This window comes from Theropithecus gelada, chromosome 19 (genome assembly GCF_003255815.1).
Source record: "Theropithecus gelada isolate Dixy chromosome 19, Tgel_1.0, whole genome shotgun sequence".
Lineage (NCBI taxonomy): Eukaryota > Metazoa > Chordata > Mammalia > Primates > Cercopithecidae > Theropithecus > Theropithecus gelada.
Window position 1 is genome coordinate 1,534,899 of NC_037687.1, and position 20,452 is coordinate 1,555,350.

Genomic DNA, 20,452 nt, shown 5'->3' on the forward strand with positions numbered 1-20,452 from the left:
AAAAAAAAAAAAAAAAAAAAAAAAAAAAAAAAAAAACAAAACAAAACTCAGAAAGAAAAAGGAAGACTAGCTGAGAGAATCCTGTGATGGAGAAGGAAGGAAGGCGGGACAGTAGAGACAGGCGCATTTTATTGCTTGTAAAGTACATCTCAAAAAACCCACTTCACACGCGTTAACTGGAAACATCTTCAAATGAACGGCCACGAGTGTGCATTATTTTGGTAACCAGAGAAGGCTAAAAATTAAAACTGTGAAAATTAAAACTGACCAGGGAAGGCAGTTTTGTGGTCTCACATTATTTGCCTTCAACAAAATTCTTTTGCCCGTGGCCAACATGGTGAAACCCCGTCTCTACTAAAAGTACAAAGATTAGCTGGGTGTGGTGACAGGCGCCTGTAATCTCAGCTACTCGGCAGGCTGAGGCTGGAGAATCTATTGAACCCAGGAGGAGGTTGTGCTGAGCTGAGATCACGCCATTGCACTCCAGCCTGGGCAACAAGAGCGAAACTCCGTGCCAAAAAAGAAGTAGGAAGAAAAAAAAACTACACAATTCTGGTGAGGCGCGGTGGCTCACGCCTGTAATCCCAGCACTTTGGGAGGCCGAGGTGGGCGGATCACCTGAGGTCTCAGGAGTTCGTGACCAGCCTGGCCAACATAGTGCAACCCCATCTCTACTGGGCGTGGTGGCACACGCCTGTAATCTCAAGCTACTTGGGAGGCTGAGGCAGAAGAATCGCTTGAACCTGGGAGGCAGAGCTTGCTGTGAGCTGAGATCGCGCCATTGCACTCCAGCCCGGGCGACAAGAGCGAGACTCTATCTCAAAAAAAAAAAAAAAATTGTGGAACGTTATCATTAACTTTTGTGGGTGCCCTTTAGCCATCCCCCCACTCCTCATAATCCCCAGACGCTGAAACCCACGTGTCCCCTTCCTGTCTCTGAATCGGCCTGTCCTGGACATTCACACAAACGGGATCGCACGCCGTGTTGGTGTCTGTGTGTCTCTCACCGAGGGTGGCCTCCTCCAGGGGCATCCACGCGGTGGCCAGTGTCAGAGCCTGGTTCCTGTTCATGGCCGAGTCCTGCTCCACGGTGTGGCCGGGCCAGGCTGTGTTCGTTCATACTTGGATGGGCACTTGACTTGTTTATACCTTCTGGGCCCCTTGAATCTGGAACAAGTGCGACAGTGCCCAGCCACCCGCTACCAGAAAGCTGAGTCCTGCTCTGGTATGACCCTGCCCAAAAGAACATTCCTGAAGCTGGGGGTGTTTTCCATGGGCACCTCCGGGCTCCTGGAGATTTGCTGTGACAGCCATGGGGGACACACACAGGCGAGGGGCGTCCCCGGGGGTCTTTGCGGTGGTGAGTGTGTGAGGTGGTCAGAAGGGCTGTCTCCGTCTGCCTGGGTTTGGGGGCTGCGGGGACAGCAAGGCACGGGCCCTGGGTGTGGCGGAAGAGGCACGATGCCCCTGAGCTGGTGTTGCTGAGACTCGGGAGCCCTGTGGTCCGTTTGGCCGAGCTGAGGGCTGGAAAGTGCATCCTCGCCATGGGGGTCCTGAGGCCTCTCCTCCCTGGAGGTCTGGGGAGTTTGGTCTGAGGGGAGGCGGGGGACATGTGAGGCTCTTGCTGCTACTGACAGGTGCCAGAAGGGCTGCTGTGGTGGCTCAGGCCTGTTATCCCGGCACTTTGGGAAGCCGGGGCGGGCAGATCACCTGAGGTTAGGAGTTCGAGACCAGACTGGCCAACGTGGTGAAACCCCGTCTCTACTAAAAATACAAAAATTAGCCGGGCGTGGCGGCTACTCGGGAGGCTGAGGCTCGAACCCAGGAGGTGGAGGGTGCAGTGAGCCCAGATCACACCACTGCACTCCAGCCTGGGCAACAAGAGCCAAAGAAGAGTAAAACTCAAAAAAAAAAAAAAAAAAAAGTCCCAGAAGGTCTTGGGGCTGAGACATGGGCAGGGCTGGGGGACAGCGAAGTGGCCTTTGAGGGTGGGGCCTGGCACTGCACAGGGCAGGCTAGTCCTGGCCCCCAAGACAGACCCCAGCATTGGGAGCTCAGGCTTCCCCACCCCGTGCCAGGTCTGGGTTCTGGGGCTGGAGTGTGGGGCCTGAGTGCGCCCAGGGGGTTCAGCCTGGGGGTCTGAGACTTTTCCAGGGCAGGGAATCTGACAAGGTCCTGAGCACTGGACTGGCCCCCTGGGTGCCCACACCTCCTACAACTCACTTCTCACTGGGCACGACCTCTTGCAATGGCCAGTATTGCCTTGGCCTGTGGGGGTCCCCAAGGTTTCAGGGAGAGAGGAAAGGACTGTCAAGCTTCGGCAACAGCGACATCCCCGGGCCTGGATGGGCTTCTGGTGGGGAGGGCCCTGTGGCAGGGGTGGGGGTTGTCACATCTCAGATGAAGGCCAGGACACAGCCAGAACCCCAGGATCAGAGGGACTGATCAGGGTCTGTCAGTGACAGGAAGCTGGGCTGAGACAGAAAGGGAGAGAGAGCAAGAGACAGAGACAGAGACCGAGGGAGAGAGAGCAAGAAACAAAGAGAGACAGAGGGAGACAGCAAGAGACAGACACAGGGATAGACAGAGATAGACCAAGGCAGACAGGGACAGAGGGGGAGACAGGAAGAGGGAGACAGAGAGTCTCTGGGTGCCCGCAGACCCTAAGGTGGCCTCGCAGCCTTCAGGTCCAGAAAGCAGCTTCCAGTGGCCGTGGCTACTGAGTGGAAGTCCAGGGGCGCCGGGGCACAGCTCCCCTCCCTACAGCGGCTGTGTAGGACCTGAGGGCCTGGGGAGCCCTCCCTCCCGGGCAGCCCCTCCTGTTTCCCTTCCTTTGGAAGGAGCGGTGCTGGGTCTGAGCCCCAGCCCATCTTCCTCACTGCGGCAGCAGGGCCAAGACCCACGATCCTTGGGCCGAGCCAGCGGCACCTCAGGGGGCACGGCCCTCGCCCACAGATGCCCAGGCCGGCCTGGTCTTCTCTGAACACCCCCAAGCCTGACTCTGTGAATGTCCTGGAGTTGTGAATGTCCGCGAGGTTGGGGGACCTCCTGGCCCTGTCCCCACACTGCCTTCAGCCTTTCATCACCCAACCAAAGACAGAAGCTCAAACGTGGGCACCAAAGTCTAGAGGCCGCACCAAACTCCAGGCTACAAGCACATCCACCCACGGTGGCTTTATTCAGTCACATCCCCACGCCCACAGCTCCCTCCACCAGGCAGAGGGGAGGCCACCCCACTGCAGCACCGGGGGATCCTGGGCCGGCGAAGGGTCCCAGCCAGAGGGCACCAACCCCAAGAAGACATGGTCCCCACCTGGAGCTTCCCTCGGCTGCCTCGGCCCTTGAGCCCGCCAGGGATTTGTGCTTTGACTCTGACAGGGAGCAGCAGGAAGCCGCCAGCCCGCCGCGCCCATGGGTGTCCTTGGAGGGCAGACGGTGGAGCGGTGATCCCGGCTCCTGAGCGGCACTTCCTCAGCTCCCACAGCCCCCGCAGTCAGGCCCCATCAGTCCCCCGGGGCAGTGACCAGATCCTGGCGGGGGCAGCGCCGGGACAGGCCCTCTCTATAGGCCTAAGGTCAATGCAGGCGAGGGCTCGCTGGGCCCAGGCTAATGAACCCACCAGTAGGAGCCCTCACTGGGCAGCAGGGCCAGGAGGGCACCAGGGACTGGCACAGAGTCCACTCAGGGCAAGCGTCTGTGGCCTGGAACCTGCCCTCGCCAAGGCACTGGGGGGTTAAGGAACAGATCCTTCAGACGGCCTTGGGCCAGAAGCTCCCTGGAGAGCCAGGCACCTCAAGGGGCATCTGGGAGCCTCGCCCTGTCCCAGTGGCTCCTGGCACCCCTGGGAGCGTCAGCACCACCCCAAAGCTGGGTGCCTGTGTCCCCACTAAACAGAAGGGAAACCGAGGCGGGGCGCCAGTTGGCAGTGGAGCGTTCTGGCAGCCCCAGGCGACCGAGCACCGACTGGCAGCAGCTGGGGTTTGGTTTTCGGAAGCGAAGGCTGGCGTCAGCACACAGGGAAGGCCACCCGGTGATGCGCCTCGACTGTGTTAGATTTACTGAAGGAGAGTGGCCTCCTGGGTGTGCCACTCAGGCACGGTGAGGGTCTGTGGCACCACCAGCCGCATGGCAGGGCAGAGGGTGGCGCCATCCTGCACGCCCCCGACAGCGGACCAGAGTCCCGTCCTCACGCTGCGCAGTGGGTGCTGTGGGTTTCAAAAATACGCCTTCAGACCGAGAAACCCTCCCAGCTGTCAGCGCTCCTTGGTGCCGAGCTGCCGGGCACCTACTGGCTGCTCTCCAGTCTCAAGGAGATGGGGCAGCGGGTGTGGGGAGGAGCTGGCCTCAAGTCCCGAGGTCATAGGGAGCCAGGTGGGGCCCAGGAGCACCCGGCACTTCCCGAAGCCGGACCCTTTAGAGGACGAGCGTGGAGGGTCTTTCGGGTGGGGGCAGCCCCAGCTGTGTGCCCCGAGGCCCCGGGAAATGGGCACAGGCTGAGGAGGGAGCCAGGAGCACGGCCTTCCTCCCGGGCGTCTCCAGGGCTGGGCTCAGCCGCCGAGCCTGGTTCACGTGGGGCCGAGGGCCGCGTCTGCAGGCGGCTCCAGCGGGCAGCACAGGCTCTCGGCAGGGCCTCTGGAAAGGACAGGGAGGGCTGGCTTTAGCGACTTCACGGGACGGGGACGCCTGGGCTCTTCTGGGGAGATGGCACCCGCCATCCCGACCACATCTGTGTTCACCAGGCAGTGCCCACTGCCAGGACCCGACTCCAGGGAGCCCCCATGGCCCCGCAGCACCTGCCCTAGACGTGCTCCATCTCTGGGTCCGGGTCGGGCTCCTCCTCCTCATCCTCCTCGTCCTCCTCGTCATCGTCCTCGGTGCAGGCCTTGTCCAGCGGCGCCTCGCCGTCACGGGCCAGCTCCTCCACGTGCGCCAGCATGTCGGCCATCAGCGCCTCCTCCAGCCGCTTCCGCACCTGCTGCACCAGCTCCTCCTGCTTCCTGGGGACAGAGGGACCTTGCGTTACGCCCAGGTGAGCGGCCAGCAGGACGTGGACACAGGACGAACGTGGGGACCTCGGCTGGAAGGGGAGGCCGGAGGGATCCACAGGCATCCCCAGGACCAGCCCTAGCCCGTGCCGCCCCTCCCTTCACAATCCATGCACAGAACAACTGGCTGCCGCTGCCCATCACCAACATCTGCCACCCACCCAGATGGCCCACCTGCCACCTCTGCTGAGACCCAGGGAGCGGCCCAACCCCTCAGCCCCCAGACCTGGCCCTGAGACTCCCCCATGCTCAGCTGCGGAAACCCTCGCTCCCGTCCCTTGACAGGCACTGAGTGGGGCACGAAAACCCTCACCAGGCTGGGTGGAAGCTCACGCCTGTAATCCCAGCACTTTGGGAGGATCACTTGAGGTCAGGCGTTCGAGACCAGCCTGACCAACACGATGAAACCCTATCTCTACCAAAAATACAAAAATGAGCCGGGCATGGTGGCGGGTGCCTATAATCCCAGCTACTTGGGAGGCTGAGGCAGGAGAATCACTTGAACCCGGGAGGCAGAGGTTGCAGTGAGCTGGGATCGCGCCAGTGCACTCCAGCGTGGGCAACAGAGGGAGACTCTGCTAAAAAAAAAAGCCTCACCAAAATCAGCTACCATCAGCCCGCAGCACCGCCCGCCGGCTCGCAGGCCCGGGGTCACCTTTCCACTGCCCGCTATGCGCCAGCATGCGTTCCCTTACCATGGCTCAGGGGCCTGAGAAAAAGAATCCACACCCATGTCTCAACCCACCACCAGGGACTGCGGGCCTCATCCTTGGAGACTACAAGCTGACGCCAGGCACTCCAGGGTGGCCGCTCCTCTGCCTGCCGACTCCTGGGCCGCAGCATGTGCTTTTGCCCGCCTCCCTCTCCGGCTGCCCAGAGCCCCTCCTTGTCTCTGTTCTGCTTTCACTCCCAGGTGAGGCTGATTGTGTTTGTGGCCAAGGCTCAGCCACCCCCTGCCCCCGGGGTCTCTCCAATGGCTCCCAGACCTGAGCTGCTCCCTCTCACTGTCCCCACCCCCCGGAACACCCTGGCTCACCTACTCCACTGCAGCCGCCAGACAGAACCCCACCTCCTGCTGAACCCACCACCGAGTTCCTAATTTCAATGCCTTTTTCTATTTCTGAGTTCTTTATTTGTTTAACTCTGTGACCCAGGCTGAAGTGCAGTGGCAGGATCTCAACTCACTGAAACCTCCGCCTCCCGGATTCAAGTGATTTTCCTGCCTCAGCCTCCTGAGTAGCTGGGACTACAAGCACATGCCAACACACCCAGCTAATTATTTTATTATATTTTTTAATAGCGATGAGGCTTCACCATGTTGGCCAGGCTGGTCTTGAACTCCTGACCTCAGGTGATCCTCCTGCCTCGGCCTCCCAAAGTGCTGGGGTTACAGGTGTGAGCCGCTGTGCCCAGCCTTATTTCTGCAAGTTTTGCAGGGCTTTTAATGATCTGCCTGCTATTTCTCAGTCTTGTTCTTTTCTTACGTTGTCAATTCTTTCTATTCCACCATCTTCATTTTGGGGAGTTCACTGGGCATGTGGAGAGTGTAAATGGACCTCAAACCCAAATGAGGGGGCCCGAAAGCACCACGGCCGGAGGAAGATGCCGCAGCCGCTCAGGACGGAACCCTTGGCACCCATAGTCTGTGTGCTTGCGGGGGTGGCGTCTTAGGTCCATGTCTTCACCCTGCGTGGGGGCACAGGGTCTCTTCTCCTTGTGCCCAGGGACCTTTCACCCCTGGCTGCTGCCACAGGAAGCCCACATGCCCCAGCGCCTCCCTGGCTGCTGCCACAGGAAGCCCACATGCCCCAGCGCCTCCCTGGCTGCTGCCACAGGAAGCCCACATGCCCCAGCGCCTCCCTGGCTGCTGCAGGCTTCAGTTCCTTGTTTCTGGAACCCTCAAGAGTTTCCTTTCCTTCCTGACCTAAGCCGTGTGCTGCATTGAACATGAAAAGCCCCATCTTCTCTCCAGCACTTCCAGAGTTTTCTGCAGGTGCCTCCGTCACCGGGGGGCCTTGCGTCCACCCTGCGCACGGGACGTGGGTTCGGCCCTGAGGCCCTGCAGGAGGGCCCCTCACCCTTGGGCTGCTCAGCCTCACCTGACTGCTGCCTGTTTCTGCAGCGGCCGTGTTCCCTGCCGTTCGTCCCCAGGCTCTGCACGCTGGAACTGCCCCTCAGCAGGCGCCCTGCGCCATCTCCCTGAAGGCAGAGAGCCCTGGCCTGCCCTGTCCCTCCATCTCCAGGGCCCAACGTGGAGCCCAGCACCCAGCACAGCCAGTCCTCACGGGCTCAAAGGACCATACTCTTTTCAAGAACATTTCTTCAAGGGGTGCCTGGCTCGCCCTGAACCCAGCACGTGGGTGAAACAGTTCATACTGGTCCGACGATGGGTACCCTTGCCCCGTCTATTTCTGTTTCAAAACCCCAGCAACGTCGTGAGGAGACGGGAAACACGCAGGCACATGGGGACACTCAGGGTCCCCATGCCCCCAAGAGACAGGGCGGAGGAGCAGGGGACCAGGCCGAGGAGCTACCTGATGTCCTCGTCGGTCACCATGAAGGCTTTGCACAGGGGCTGCGTGGTGTTGAGCCACACACCAGGGTTCTTCTCCACGGCGGCCGAAAGCTGTCCCGTGATGGGCATGGTGCTAGTGTGCAGGGCACTGGCGATGGCTGACAGCAGCGTCTCATCTGTGCAGCCAGGTCCCACCCCTGCCAGGCAGTGGACAAACAGCCACAAGTGGAGAGGTCACCACGGGGCAGCTGTGGCCTGGAGAGCTGGAGAGGCCACGGAAATGCCCCAAGAATGGGAGCTGCCGCTTTCTCCCCGCGACTCGGGTTCCATTTCTAAATTCCCTCTCCTGCTTGTGTTATTACATTCATAACAGAAAACAAGCAAGCTAGGCCAGGTGCGGCCTCTCCCGCCTGTAATCCCAGCATCTTGGGAGGGTGAGGTGGGAGGACTGATTGAGCTTAGGAGTTTGAGACCAGCCTGGACAACATAGTGAGACTCCCGTCTCTACAAAAGAACTAAAAAATTAGCCAGGTGTCACGCTGCATGCCTGTGGTCCCAGCTACTCAGGAGGCTGAGCTGAGAGAACCACTTGAGCCCGAGAGGTGGAGGCTGCCGCGAGTAGTAATGGCACCGCTGTATTTCAGCTTAGGCCGTGAAAAGGCTGCCTTTTGTTTTCTGAGACAGGGTCTTGCTCTGTATTTTCCGCAGAGATGTAGAGATGGGGTCTATGTTGCCCAAGCTGGTCTTGAACTTCTGAGATCAAGTGATCCTCCTGCCTCAGCCCCTCAAAGTGCTGGGATTACAGGCGTGAGCCACTCTCCCCAGCGACCCTGTCTCAAAAAACCACCAACAAAACCATGCAAGAGCTGCATTCTTTGTTCTGTGGTGGGGACGTGGAGGGTGCAGGAGCCAAGTCAGATGTCCTTGTTTGTTTTTAGGATCCCCATGGCAAAACTGCACCTCCTGCAGGTGAAAACAGCCCCAGGCCTGCGCCACACCTGGAAGCCACAAAGCCCCACCCGCAGGGTCTCCAAGGTCAAGAATGAAGGGCCCAGCCCAAGCGCCCTTACCCATCCCCAAGCCCACTGGGCCTCCTCCTCCCGCCCCAGCCGCAGGCAGATTTGCTCTAAGCACCCGCAGCAGGAACAGCCATCCACCCTGCTAGGAGATGAGGGCACCCGCAGCGCCTCCACCCCACCCGCTTCCACCCCACCCGGCACATCCCCTTCCGCCTTCCTTCAGGCGCCCGCTCACCCTGCAGGCCCTTGGGGAGGTCCATGGTCTTGACCAGCTCCTCAGCAATGTCGAAGGCGTTCAGGCCGCTCAGCTTCTTCTCCCAGAAGAGCTGCCCAGACACAGATGTGAACCTCAAGGACGGCCCGCCTGGCCTCCTTGCACCGTGTGGGTCCCAACGGGGCCTCTCCCCTCCCAGGCCCTTGAGTCCTCAGCCCCTGCCTGGGCTTTCTGCAGCCAGGGATCCAGTGGACGTTTGTAAATAAGAATAAAAATACACACGGGGTGGCTTGCGCCGGCAATCCCAGCACTTTAAGAGGCCGAGGTGGGCGGATCACCTGAGGTCAGGAGTTTGAGACCAGCCTGATCAACATGGTGAAACCCCTTATCTACTAAAAATGCAAAAAAAGGTCGGGTGTGGAGACGGGTGCCTGTAATCCCAGCTATTTGGCAGGCTGAGGCCGGAGAATCACTTGAACCCGGGAAGTGGAGGTTGCAGTGAGCTGAGACCGCACCATGGCACTCTAGCCTGGACAACGAGAGCAAAACTCCGTCTCAAAAAAAAAAAAAAAAAAAAAAAAAAAAATTAGCCACATGTAGTGACAGGTACCTGAAATCCCAGCTACTTGGGAGGCTGAGGTGGAAGAATCACTTGAACCTGGTTGAAAACAGGAGGCAGAGGTTGTAGTGAGTTAAGATCCCGCCACTGCACTCCAGCTTGGGTGACAGAGTGTGATTCTGTCTCCAAAAAAAGAAAGAAAAAACAAAAAGAAAATACACATGGTTCTCAGGTTTTTAAGAAGTAGGTTATGCAGTCACATATGGGCAGTCAGCCCCCTGTATCTGTGGGTTCATAACCACACACCCAATCAGCTGCAGATGGAAAATATTTTGGGGGAAAAAAAGACAAAAATAATACAACTGGCCAGGTGAGGTGGCTCACACCTGTAATCCCCACAGTTTTGGAGGCCAAGGTGGGAGGATCAGTTGAGGCCAGGAGCTTGAGACCAGCCTGGGCAACATACAGAGACCCTGTCTCAAAAATGAAAAACTAAAAAAAAGGAATAAAACACACACAACAAGGAGTGTCACAAGCATCTACACCTCGTAAGGAATCTAGAAAATACCTGCAGGTAATGTGCAAACATTAAACCATTTCCATTTTTTAAAAAATATTTTTGTTTTATTTGTGAGACAGGATCTCGCTCTGTTGCCCAGACTCCAGTGCAGCGGCAGGATCTTGGCTCACTGCAACCTCCACCTCCCGGGTTCAAATGATTCTCCTGCTTCAGTCTCCCGTGTAGCTGGGATTATAGGCGCCTACCACCACGCCCAGATAATTTTTGTATTTTTAGTAGAGACGGGGTTTCACCACGTTGGGTCAGCCTGGTCTCGAACTCCTGACCTCAGGTGATCCACCTGCCTCGGCTTCCCAAAGTGCTGGAATTACAGGCCTGAGTCACTGCACAAGGCCATCCTGGACCATTTTCTATGACGGGCCTCAACATCCTCGGATTTTGGTATCTGGGGGTTGAGGGTGGGGTGTGTCCTGAAACCAATGCCCCGCACATTCCAAGAGGGGACCGCAGGACCGGGTCTTGCTCTATCCCTCAGGCTGGAGTGCAGTGGTGTGCCTCCTGGGCTCAAGCAATCCTCCCACCTCAGCCTCCCAAGACGCTGGGACCACAGGCGCGCGCCACCACATCCACCTAATTTTTTCACTTTTTTTTGCTTCGTCATGTAGCCCGGGCTAGCCTGGAACTCTTGCGCTCAATCCATCCGCTCCACGTACGATCTTATTCCAAACGTCTGCCCACTACAGTGAACAAGCTGGCCGGGAAGGCTGGGGTCCCTATGCGTTGAGCTCACCTGGCGCGGCTGGTCCACCGCCTTCTGTGGGTCACTCTTGACCTTGTTGCTGGGGTGGTTGGTAATCTTGGTCACTGGCTGCTTGAAGATGGACGCCGTCTGGCGCACGGGCAGCGCCGTGTTCAGGTCGGGCTTGCCCTGCAGGAGGAAGGAGATGCGGTCCGGTCTGGGGGCGCCCCGGCGGCGCGGAGCCTCAAGGGGTGCGGGGCCCGAGCGACCCCTCGCCGTGCCGGCGCCCCTCGCGTCCCCCGTGCCCTCCAGGACCCCCACGGTCCGGGGAGGCCGCTCCCGCAGGGTCGGCCCGGCCGGCTCTGGAGCCCCCGCCGCGGGCCGTGTCCTCGCCATGAGCCCTGCGCTCTGCGCCCGGTGGCCTGAGCCTTCCGCTCTGTGCTCTCCGCCCGCTGTGACCTCCTGCGCTCTGGACGCCGGGCTGCGTCGCCCGCAGGTCACGTCATGGCCGTGTCCCCGCCTAGAACGCCCCGCGCCGACGTCACCCCCGTGGCGCCACCACTCACCTTGACCTGGTTGGAGGAGTCGTAGCGCACGCGCTGGCGACTCTTGTTCATCTTGCTCATCAGCATCTTGCCCGTGCGGAAGTCGAAGGTGCTCAGGTCCATGGAGCCGCCCAGGTAGCGGGCCAGCTGCGGCTTGCTGCGGAACTTCTTCCCGCTCGGGCTGCAGGGAGGCGGGACGGTCGGTGCCCCGGCTGGACCCCGGACCCCCACCGACCCCGGACCCCAAACCCAGGCCTTGGCCCCAGACCCAAACCCAGTCCCAGCCCCAGCTTCAGGCCGTGACCCCAGCCCCAGACCTCAACCCGGCCGTGACCTCAAACCTAGGCCCTAGCCCCAGGCCCAGACCCCAACCCTGGCGTGACCCCAGACCTTCATCGCAGACCCCAGCACCCCAAAACTGGCCCCCACATCTGGGCGCCAGCCCCAGCCCCAGCCTCCACATTGGATCCTTGCCCCAGACCCCTAACTCCGGTCCCCTCTGCCGTAGGCCCTGGCAGCATCAGGCACAGCAGACACTGAGCTCGGGTACAAACGCTATTACCTACAGGAGGATGAGCCCCGGCTCTGGGAGGATGGCTCACATTTCCAGAACATTCCAGAAATGGAATTTAGGTCACATTCTTCAGAAAAGACCCCACGGAGAACAGGTATGTGAGGGACAGCCCTAAAAGCAATCTCCTTCCCCCCTGGGGTAACAGCGGCAGGGCCAGGCTGGGAAGGGGTCTCGTTCTAAGGTCTGGGGCCAGGCCCCAACAGCTGCTTGGGTATAACCCGACCGGGGAGCTCGCAACAAGGCAGCCAGGTAAACAGACCTGCTCTCAGACACGGGGCTCTGCTCTCAGCCTGCCACAGACAAGCGCCGGCAACTCATCCTCTCCAGGACCTAAGGACACCCACCTATGGGTTGCCCTGTGTGTCACATGTGGTCACACTACAGGATGACAAGCACCGAACCCAGCACATCGCCATCAGGAACAGCCATGTTGGAAAAGCCTGGCACCTCCTCACCAAGTTTCCTGATGACCCAGACATGACATTCTTAGGTATCTGCCTGAGAAATGAGCACACATCCCACACCATCACTTCTACGCGGGTGTCCCCAGGAGCCCCACCACAGGAGCCAGGAGGTGGCAGCAGCCCAGACGCCTTCCATGGATGAACGGACAAACACACCATGGCCCATCCACACAGTCATGAAAAGCAGCGAGGCTCTGACACAGGCCATAGCGTGGATGCACCTTGAGGACAGCACACTCAGAGATGCCAGACACAAAAGGCCACACAGTATGTGACCCCATTTCTTTTTTTTTTTGAGACGGAGTCTTGCTCTGTCGCCCAGGCTGGAGTGCAGTGGCCGGATCTCAGCTCACTGCAAGCTCCACCTCCCGGGTTTACACCATTCTCCTGCCTCAGCCTCCCGAGTAGCTGGGACTACAGGCGCCCGCCACCGCGCCCGGCTGGTTTTTTGTATTTTTTAGTAGAGACGGGGTTTCACCGTGTTAGCCAGGAAGGGCTCGATCTCCTGACCTTGTGATCCGCCCGTCTCGGCCTCCCAAAGTGCTGGGATTACAGGCTTGAGCCACCACGCCCGGCCAATGTGTGACCCCATTTCTATGAAATGTCTAGAACAGGATAATTCAGAAACAGCAAGAGGACGCATAGTGCCAGAGGCTGGGGTGAGGGATGTGGAGTGACTGCTGATATGGATGCGACTTTGTTTCTTTCTTTCCTTTTGGAGATAGGGTCTCACTGTCACCCAGGCCGGAATGCAGTGGCTCAATCACAGCTCACTGCAACCTTGAACTCCTGGGCTAGAGTGATCCTTCCACCTTAGTCTCCCAAGTAGCTGGGATGACAGGCACAAGCCACCACGCCTGGCTAATTTCTTTTTTTTTTTTCTTTTGAGATGGAGTCTCACTCTGTCGCCCAGGCTAGAGTGAAGTGGCACGATCTTGGCTCTCTGCAACCTCCACCTCCAGGTTCAAGTGATTCTCCTGCCTGAGCCTCCTGAGTAGCTGGGTGTACAGGTGCCGCCACCACACTTGGCTAATTTTTATATTTTTAGTAGAGACCAGGTTTCACCATGTTCGTCAGGCTGGTCACGAATGCCTGACCTCACGTGATCCGCCCGCCTTGGTCTCCCGAAGTGCTGGGATTACAGGTGTGAGTCACCGTGCCCGACCTAATTTTCGTATTTTTTTTATACAGATGGGGTCTCGCCATGTTGTCCAGGCTGGTCTGGAACTCCGGAGCTCAAGCAGTCCTCCCACCTTCCCTCCCAAAGCTTTGGGATTACAGGTGTGAGTCATCATGCCCTGCCGCTTCATTTCTTTGTTTTTCATTTTTCCTTTTAGAGCCAGGGTCTCCTTTTGTTGCCCAGGCTGGAGTGCAGTGGTGTGATCATAGCACACTGCAGCCTTGACCTCCTAGGCTCAAGGGATTTTCCTGCCTTGCCCTCCTGAGTAGCTAGGACTACACAAGTGTGCACCACCATGCCCAGCTAATTTTTAAATTTTTTGCATAGATGGGGTCTATGTTGCCCAGGTTGGTCTCCAACTTACGATCTCAAGAGATCCTCCTGCCTCGACCGCCAAAGGGATTACAGGTAGGAGCCACTATGCCTGGCTGGTTTCTTTTATCTCGATAAAATCATTTAGAAATAGTAGCACTTGTATGGTGCTTACTAGGCCAGGCACCTCAAACATACTGTATCTATAAACTCAGTCAACAGTCACTTTTATTAATAACGCATCAGCCTGAGATTGGTAGGTAGCCCTGTTTTGCTGGTTTCCTAGAATCCTCTAGGGCAGGCTCCTCCTGTCCTCTTCTGCCCCTGCCCCAGATGTCCTGGCCCATGGCAGACGCCAGATGCCAGACAACTGAGACAGCTCCGAAGAATCTCCTGTAGCCAGAAGGAAACTCAATTCTGCAGGCACTGCACAGAAATGCTTGGTCCCATGCTTAGCTCAATCGCCTCTATCCAGGATCTACGTACTGGGCTGATACACAGACCACGGGAAGTTTTATTTCTCTCCACCCAGCCCCCCTCCACCCAACCCTGGGCAAATTCCATGGTCCACAAGGACACGGACGGGCTCCAGCATGTCCACTAGGACAGGGTGCCGCAGGGAGGGCACGAGGACAAGTGCCTGGGGGTCCGAAACCACTGAGGGCTCCTCCCGGAGATTTACTTTTGAGATTTACTCTTGTAATTACTCTCCAGGCTGGCTGACGTTAAATCGAAGGTGGTTTGCCCAGGGCAGTGGAAAGAAACCGAGAGACCAGAGGCTCAGACTCGGGCTTCACATAGCCACAAGAAGAGACCCCACAAAACACGCCCAGCAGCTCTTTGCCTCCAGTCACCCCAGAGAGAGGCTGTTCTGCCTTTTAAGATGAAGGCAAACAAGGCTGGGCGCGGTGGCTCACGCCTGTAATCCCAGCACTTTGTGAGGCCAAGAGGGGTGGATTGCCCGAGCTCAGGAGTTGGAGACCAGCCTGGGCAACACGGTGAAACCCGTCTCTACTAAAATATAAAAAATTAGCCGGGCACGGTGGCGCGTGCCTGTAGTCCCAGCTACTCAGGAGGCTGAGGCAGGATTGGTTTGAACCCAGGAGGTGGAGGTTTCAGTGAGCCGAGATCATGCCACTGCACTCCAGTCTGGGCGACAGAGCAAGACTCTGTCTCACAAAAAAAAAAAAAGGCGAACAACAGACACAGATCACAGACTGGTTGTTAGGACTGGGGGTGGGCGCACAAGGCAGTGGCAAATGGGTCTGAGGTTCTTTCCGGGGTGATGGAAATTCTAAAATTGAATCTGAGGATAGCTGCACATAACCGTAAATATGTGAATATGCTAAAAAACCATTGACTCGTGCACTTTAAATGAGTGTATTGTATGGTACATAAACTGTATCTCAATAATACCCTCTCAAAAAGAATAAATGCAGTTGCTCACACCTAAGGTCAGGAGATCGAGACCAGCCTGATCAACATGGTGAAACCCCATCTCTACTAAAAATACAAAATTAGCCAGGCGTGGTGGCACATGCCCGTAATCCCAGCTAGTTGGGAGGCTGAGGCAGGAGAACTGCTTGAACTCGGGAGGTGGAGATTGCAGTGAGCCGAGACTGCACCATTGCACTCCAGCCTGGGTGACAGGGCAACACTCCGTCTCAAAAAAAAACAAAAAACAAAAAGAGGGCGGTGTAATCCCAGCACTTTGGGAGGCCGAGGTGGGATGATCACCTGAGGTCAGGAGTTCAAGACCAGCCTTGCCAACAGGTGAAACCCCGTCTCTATTAAAAATACAAAAATTAGCTGGGGGTGGTGGCGGGGGCCTGAAATCCCAGCTACTTGGGAGGCTGAGGCAGGAGAATCACTTGAACCCAGGAGGCGGAGGTTGCAGTCTGCCGAGATTGTGCCACTGCACTCCAGCCTGGGTGACAGAGCGAGACTACCTCTCAAAATAAATAAATAATAAAAAAAAATGAAAATAAAAAATTAGCTGGGCGCGGTGGCTCATGCCTGTGGTCCCAGCTACTCCGGAAGCTGAGGAGGCAGGATCGCTAGAGCCTGGGAGGTCAAGGCTGCAGTGAGCTAGGATTGCACCACTGCACTCCAGCCTGGGTGACAGAACAAGACCCTGTCTCTAAATAAATAAATAAATAAATAAATAAATGCAAATGCAAGATAGAGGGGGTTAGTGGTAACGAGGGGCTGGGGGAGGAAGAAGTGGGGAGTGACTGCTAATGAGGACAGAGCTGCTTTTCGGGGTGATGAGAACGTTCTGGAATTACACAGTGGTGATGGTTGCAGTTTTGTGAATGTACTAAAAACCACTGGTGGCCAGGTGTGGTGACTCACGCCTATAATCCCAGCACTTTGGGAGTCTGAGGTGCTGGCCTCAGGAGTTGAGGTCAGGAGTTCGAGACCAGGCTGGCCAACATGACGAAACCCCTTCTCTACTAAAAATACAAAACTTAGCCGGGCGTGGTGGCGCATGCCTGTAATCCCAGCTACTTGGGAGGCTGAGACAGGAGAATCGCTTGAACCCGGGAAGCAGAGGTTGTAGTGAGCTGAGATCGCGCCATAGCACGGTGGCCTTGGCGAACAGTTAAACTCCGTCTCAAAAACAAAAACAAAAACAAAAAAAACCAAAAAAAAAACCACCCACTGAATTGTACATTTTTAAAAAGTAGCTTTGCCCAGGCAGTGGCTCATGCCTGTAATCCCAGCACTTTGTGAGGCTGAAGCAGGTTAATTGCTTGAGTACAGGAATTCGAGACCAGTCTAGTCTAGGCAACATAGTGAAACCCCATCCCTATAAAAATAAGCCAGGCATGGCGGCGTGTGCCTGTAATTCCCGCTACTTGGGAGGCTGAGCTGAGAGGGTCACCTAAGCCTGGGAGGTCGAGAATGCATAAGCCATGACTGTACCACTGCACCCCAGCCTGGGTGAGACCCTGTCACAAAGAAAAAGAAAACTAGCTTTTGTGGAATGTGAATTATATCTCAATTTTTAATAAAGGTTATGCCTGTCTACTGACACAGAAAGATGTCCCTGAAATTTTATTCAATGAACAAAGAACAGCCTTGATAAAACCACACATATAGAAAAAGGTGGGCGTCACGGCCTGAACTATTCCAGGCACCCCCAACAGAGAACGCAGCCTGGAAGCCCGCAGCCTCAGATGAAAGCCTGGGCTGAGGAGGCCCCAGACCTGCAGAGGGCGGCTCTGGGCGGAGTCTGGCTTCACCCTCTGCAGAGAAACCTGAAATCTCCCCAGCCTGTTTAGAGCCTTTCCCTGCTTTTCTCCACCGCTAGACCCTCATGCTCAGGGCCAGGGCCCAAAGTGGGAATGAGAGGGCTGGGGTGAAGACAGCCTCAGGGCACTCCGCACAAGCTGGCCTTCATCCCAGCTCCCAAGCTGCAGCCACCTCTTAGGGGGTTCCTGCTGCCTGGAGGCATCTCCCTGTCACTCAACGTGACGTCCTCAGAGAGGCCCCCTCCCTGACCCCAGTCTCAGTCAGGCCCCGCATCTGCCCCCCCAGATTTTAGCATGCGTCACCGCAGATCTCAGGACGTGTGCCCACGGCTGTCATGGAAAGTGGCTGGTGTCCTGGCTGTCCGCCAGGAGTGCCGGGGAGGCTTGTTTTTCCCAAGGGGCTGACACAGACCTGCTGTGGACTCAGGGCAGCCTTTGGGAGAGGGAAAGCCAGAAATGTGCTTGGAGGGAGCATGCCGGCAGGCCCGACCTCCTACTCACAGACGACAGAACACAGGAATTCAGGCTTTCTAGAGCCAGAGAGCCAACGAAGGGGGCGAGTACCAAAGGGGGATGCACGACCCTGTCCGAGACAGGGATTGCAGTCCCACTATGCCAATGCCTGCAATTACAGGGTTCCAGCTCATAAGGGTACACATTTGGGGACCAAGTTTCCCCTCTCTGTTGCTGTCATCCAACTTTCCAGGAACCAGTCCCCGAGCTCCTCCTGCAGAACGAGGCCCCACACACTGCTTCTGATCACAGCCATCCTTTCCCTGCTCACTTTTCTCACTTAATCTCCCCAAACCGGGACAGTCAGGAACCACAGGGGACCGAAGTGCACAGTGGACGGAGCGCTAGTTCTGCCCCTCCTTGGCTCGTGGAAACCACCCGCCCTCACCTGGGCGGTCTCCGGCCCACGACACCGAGCTGTGGGGAAAAGGGGGGCCGACCGCACACCCCCCTTTACCCAGGTGCTCGGCACATGGCAGGCGTCCTCTTGCCCCTCATGGGGGACCTGAAGGGGCCGCGGGACAGTGAACCAAGGGGAGGGCGCAATCAAAGCTGGCCCAGAATCAAAAGTATCTTTCCCCAGCCAGGGGAAAAAAAAAAAAAAAAAGGAAGACAAACAGCAGGTGGCCGACTGACTGGGTATTGGCTGCAGCAGGCGACTAAGTTTTTGTTCCACGGAGGGGGTTCCCTGCGACCTTTCTGAGCAGCGCCTGTTCTAATTTGGGGAGTGGGGGGTCTCTGAAAGCCTTCCACCACCAATATCTACGCAAAGACTACCGTTAGGTCGGCTCGGAAAGTCGCAAGCCTCAGGTCTCCACCCTGAGGGGGCCACGACCCACGAGGTCCTCGGAAGGAGTGCGGGAGAGGAGGTGGAATACCTTTGAAAAAAGCAACGCTGCGAGGGAGACCAGTCACTCTGAGGCGCTTATTCCCAGGACTGGGTTGAGCCCAAGAACCCGCATTTTCACGCACGCTCTCCCCGATCCCCCCATCAGCCCTGCTCCCCGAAATCCCGCCTGGCCACCCCCTCGGGCTCCGCGCCACCCCAGCAGCGCCCCAAGAAGGCACCCCCTGCGTCTCACGGAAACCAAAGGAACAGCCCACCCCCCACCCCTGCCTCCCGGCAGCGTCTGGCCGTCGCCAGGCGCCCCTGGCCCAGCGCGCACGAACAAAGGCCACAGTCGCCGCCCGGCAGCCAGTCCCCAAACGGCCGGCCGAAAGCCATGCGGCCCAACAACCGGCGCACGCGCACTGGGCCTCCGCGCGCCGGGCGGACACGCACGCAAGACGCACGCACGCACGCACGCACGACGCACGCGCGGGGCCCGGGCCGCGGCCCGGGGCAGGGGCGCCGAGGCCGCCGCAGAGGCCGCTGGGAGGCGCCCGTTGAGGCCCTGCGCGGCCGGCGCGCTCATTCACCTATAGTAAAAGACATCCCTGTGGCCGGCCGACAGCCCCGACCTTCTGGGCACTTCTTCCCTCTCCCAGCCCTGCGGGAGCGCCGGGCACTCCCACCTCTTCCGCTCCATTGCGCCCGGCTCCTCGGCCCGCCGCCGGGTCCGCCGCCGCCGCCCGGACCCCCGCTCGCTGCTGCCGCCTCAGCTGCCTCCGCTGCCGCTGCCGCCGCCGCCACTTGCCGCGGCTGTTCCGGCCCGCGGGCCCCCGCCCTCCGCCCCCAGCCGGGCGCGCGCCGGCTTTGCCGCCCTCTCAGCCCCCTCCCCGCGCTCGCCAGCCCCCGCTCGGGGGGCCCGCTCCGCCCACCCGCCCGCGCGGGGCCCCGTGCTGCGCAGCCGCGGCGCCGGACCCCGCCCCTCTCCGGCAGCGCCAATCAGCGCATGGGGGGCGGTCCTCCGGCGGCGTGTGCGCCTGCGCCCTGTGCCTCGCGAGCCGCTAGTGCCCAGCAGCTGTTCCCGGAGCCCCCACAGCCCCTTCCACTGTGCCCCCGCTTCCCCGGCCGCCTGGGGCGCGTGCGCAGGGTCATGCTTTCGTACTAGTGGGGTCCTTTTCCCCGACCTTTCTCCAGCCCAAGTCTTGGGGACTCTGGCCTAGTGACTGGACCTCGGCTTCCCCACCCTCCAGGTCTCCCAGCTTCCGATCTTTTTACGGGCGTCCACATCTGGGGGGCTTCCTCCGTGACGACCCCCTCCATGCCCCCAAGTTCCCTCCAGTAGCTTTTTTTTTTGAGACGGAGTCTCACTCTGTTGCCCAGGCTGGAGTGCAGAGGCGCGATCTTGGCTCACTTAAAGCCTCCGCCTCCCAGGTTCAAGCTATTCTCCTGCCTCAGCCTCCCAAGTAACTGGTTCCACACACAGCTAATTTTTGTATTTTTAGTAGGGACGGGGTTTCACCATGTTGGCCAGCCTGGACTCGAACTCCTGACTTCAAGTGATCAGCCCACCTCGGCCTCCCAAAGTGCTGGGATTATAGGCGTGAGCCACCACGCCCTGCCCAGTAGCTTTCTGACCCCTCGGAATCCAGGTATCTGAGCCCCCTGCTCCCCTACTCCACCCCCTGCACCTTAGTCCAGCCAGCATCTCTGGTCGGGAGAGTTCCAGGACCTTCCTGCGGAATCGCCCACCCACTGTTGTCTCCTTTTTTTTTTTTTTTTTTTTGAGACGGAGTCTCACTCTGTCACCCGGGCTAGAGTGCAGTGGCGGGATCTCAGCTCACTGCAAGCTCCGCCTCCCGGGTTTACGCCATTCTCCTGCCTCAGCCTCCCGAGTAGCTGGGACTACAGGCGCCTGCCACCTCGCCCAGCTAGATTTTTGTATTTTTTAGTAGAGACGGGGTTTCACCGTGTTAGCCAGGATGGTCTCAATTTCCTGACCTCGTGATCCGCCCGTCTCGGCCTCCCAAAGTACTGGGATTACAGGCTTGAGCCACCGCGCCCGGCCAATCTCCTCTTAACCCCTTCCCCAGCCAGCCAGAGGGATCCTGAAATGGAAATGGGTGGGCTGCCCCCTGTCAGTCCCCCACTGACAGCATCGCTCCCAAGG

At 58.3% G+C, this 20,452-nt stretch overlaps 1 protein-coding gene across 2 annotated transcripts; it reads right to left on the bottom strand.

The window, feature by feature from the left end:
- Window positions 1–3,142: 3,142 nt before the first annotated feature.
- On the bottom strand, window positions 3,143–19,111 carry MBD3 (methyl-CpG binding domain protein 3). 2 transcript variants are annotated; one of them, XM_025366794.1, is made up of 7 exons: window positions 18,972–19,111; window positions 11,178–11,337; window positions 10,663–10,800; window positions 8,815–8,905; window positions 7,580–7,757; window positions 4,794–4,997; window positions 3,143–4,632 (listed from the first exon to the last, which is right to left on the bottom strand). In XM_025366794.1, the coding sequence occupies exons 1-6, from the start codon at window positions 18,983–18,985 to the stop codon at window positions 4,799–4,801; spliced, it is 780 nt and encodes a 259-aa protein (XP_025222579.1). In that variant the 5' UTR covers window positions 18,986–19,111; the 3' UTR covers window positions 3,143–4,632; window positions 4,794–4,798. The 2 variants fall into 2 exon arrangements, with proteins under 2 accessions (XP_025222579.1, XP_025222578.1); XM_025366793.1 differs by having other exon boundaries at window positions 18,876–19,111.
- Between the last annotated feature and the right edge of the window lie 1,341 nt (window positions 19,112–20,452).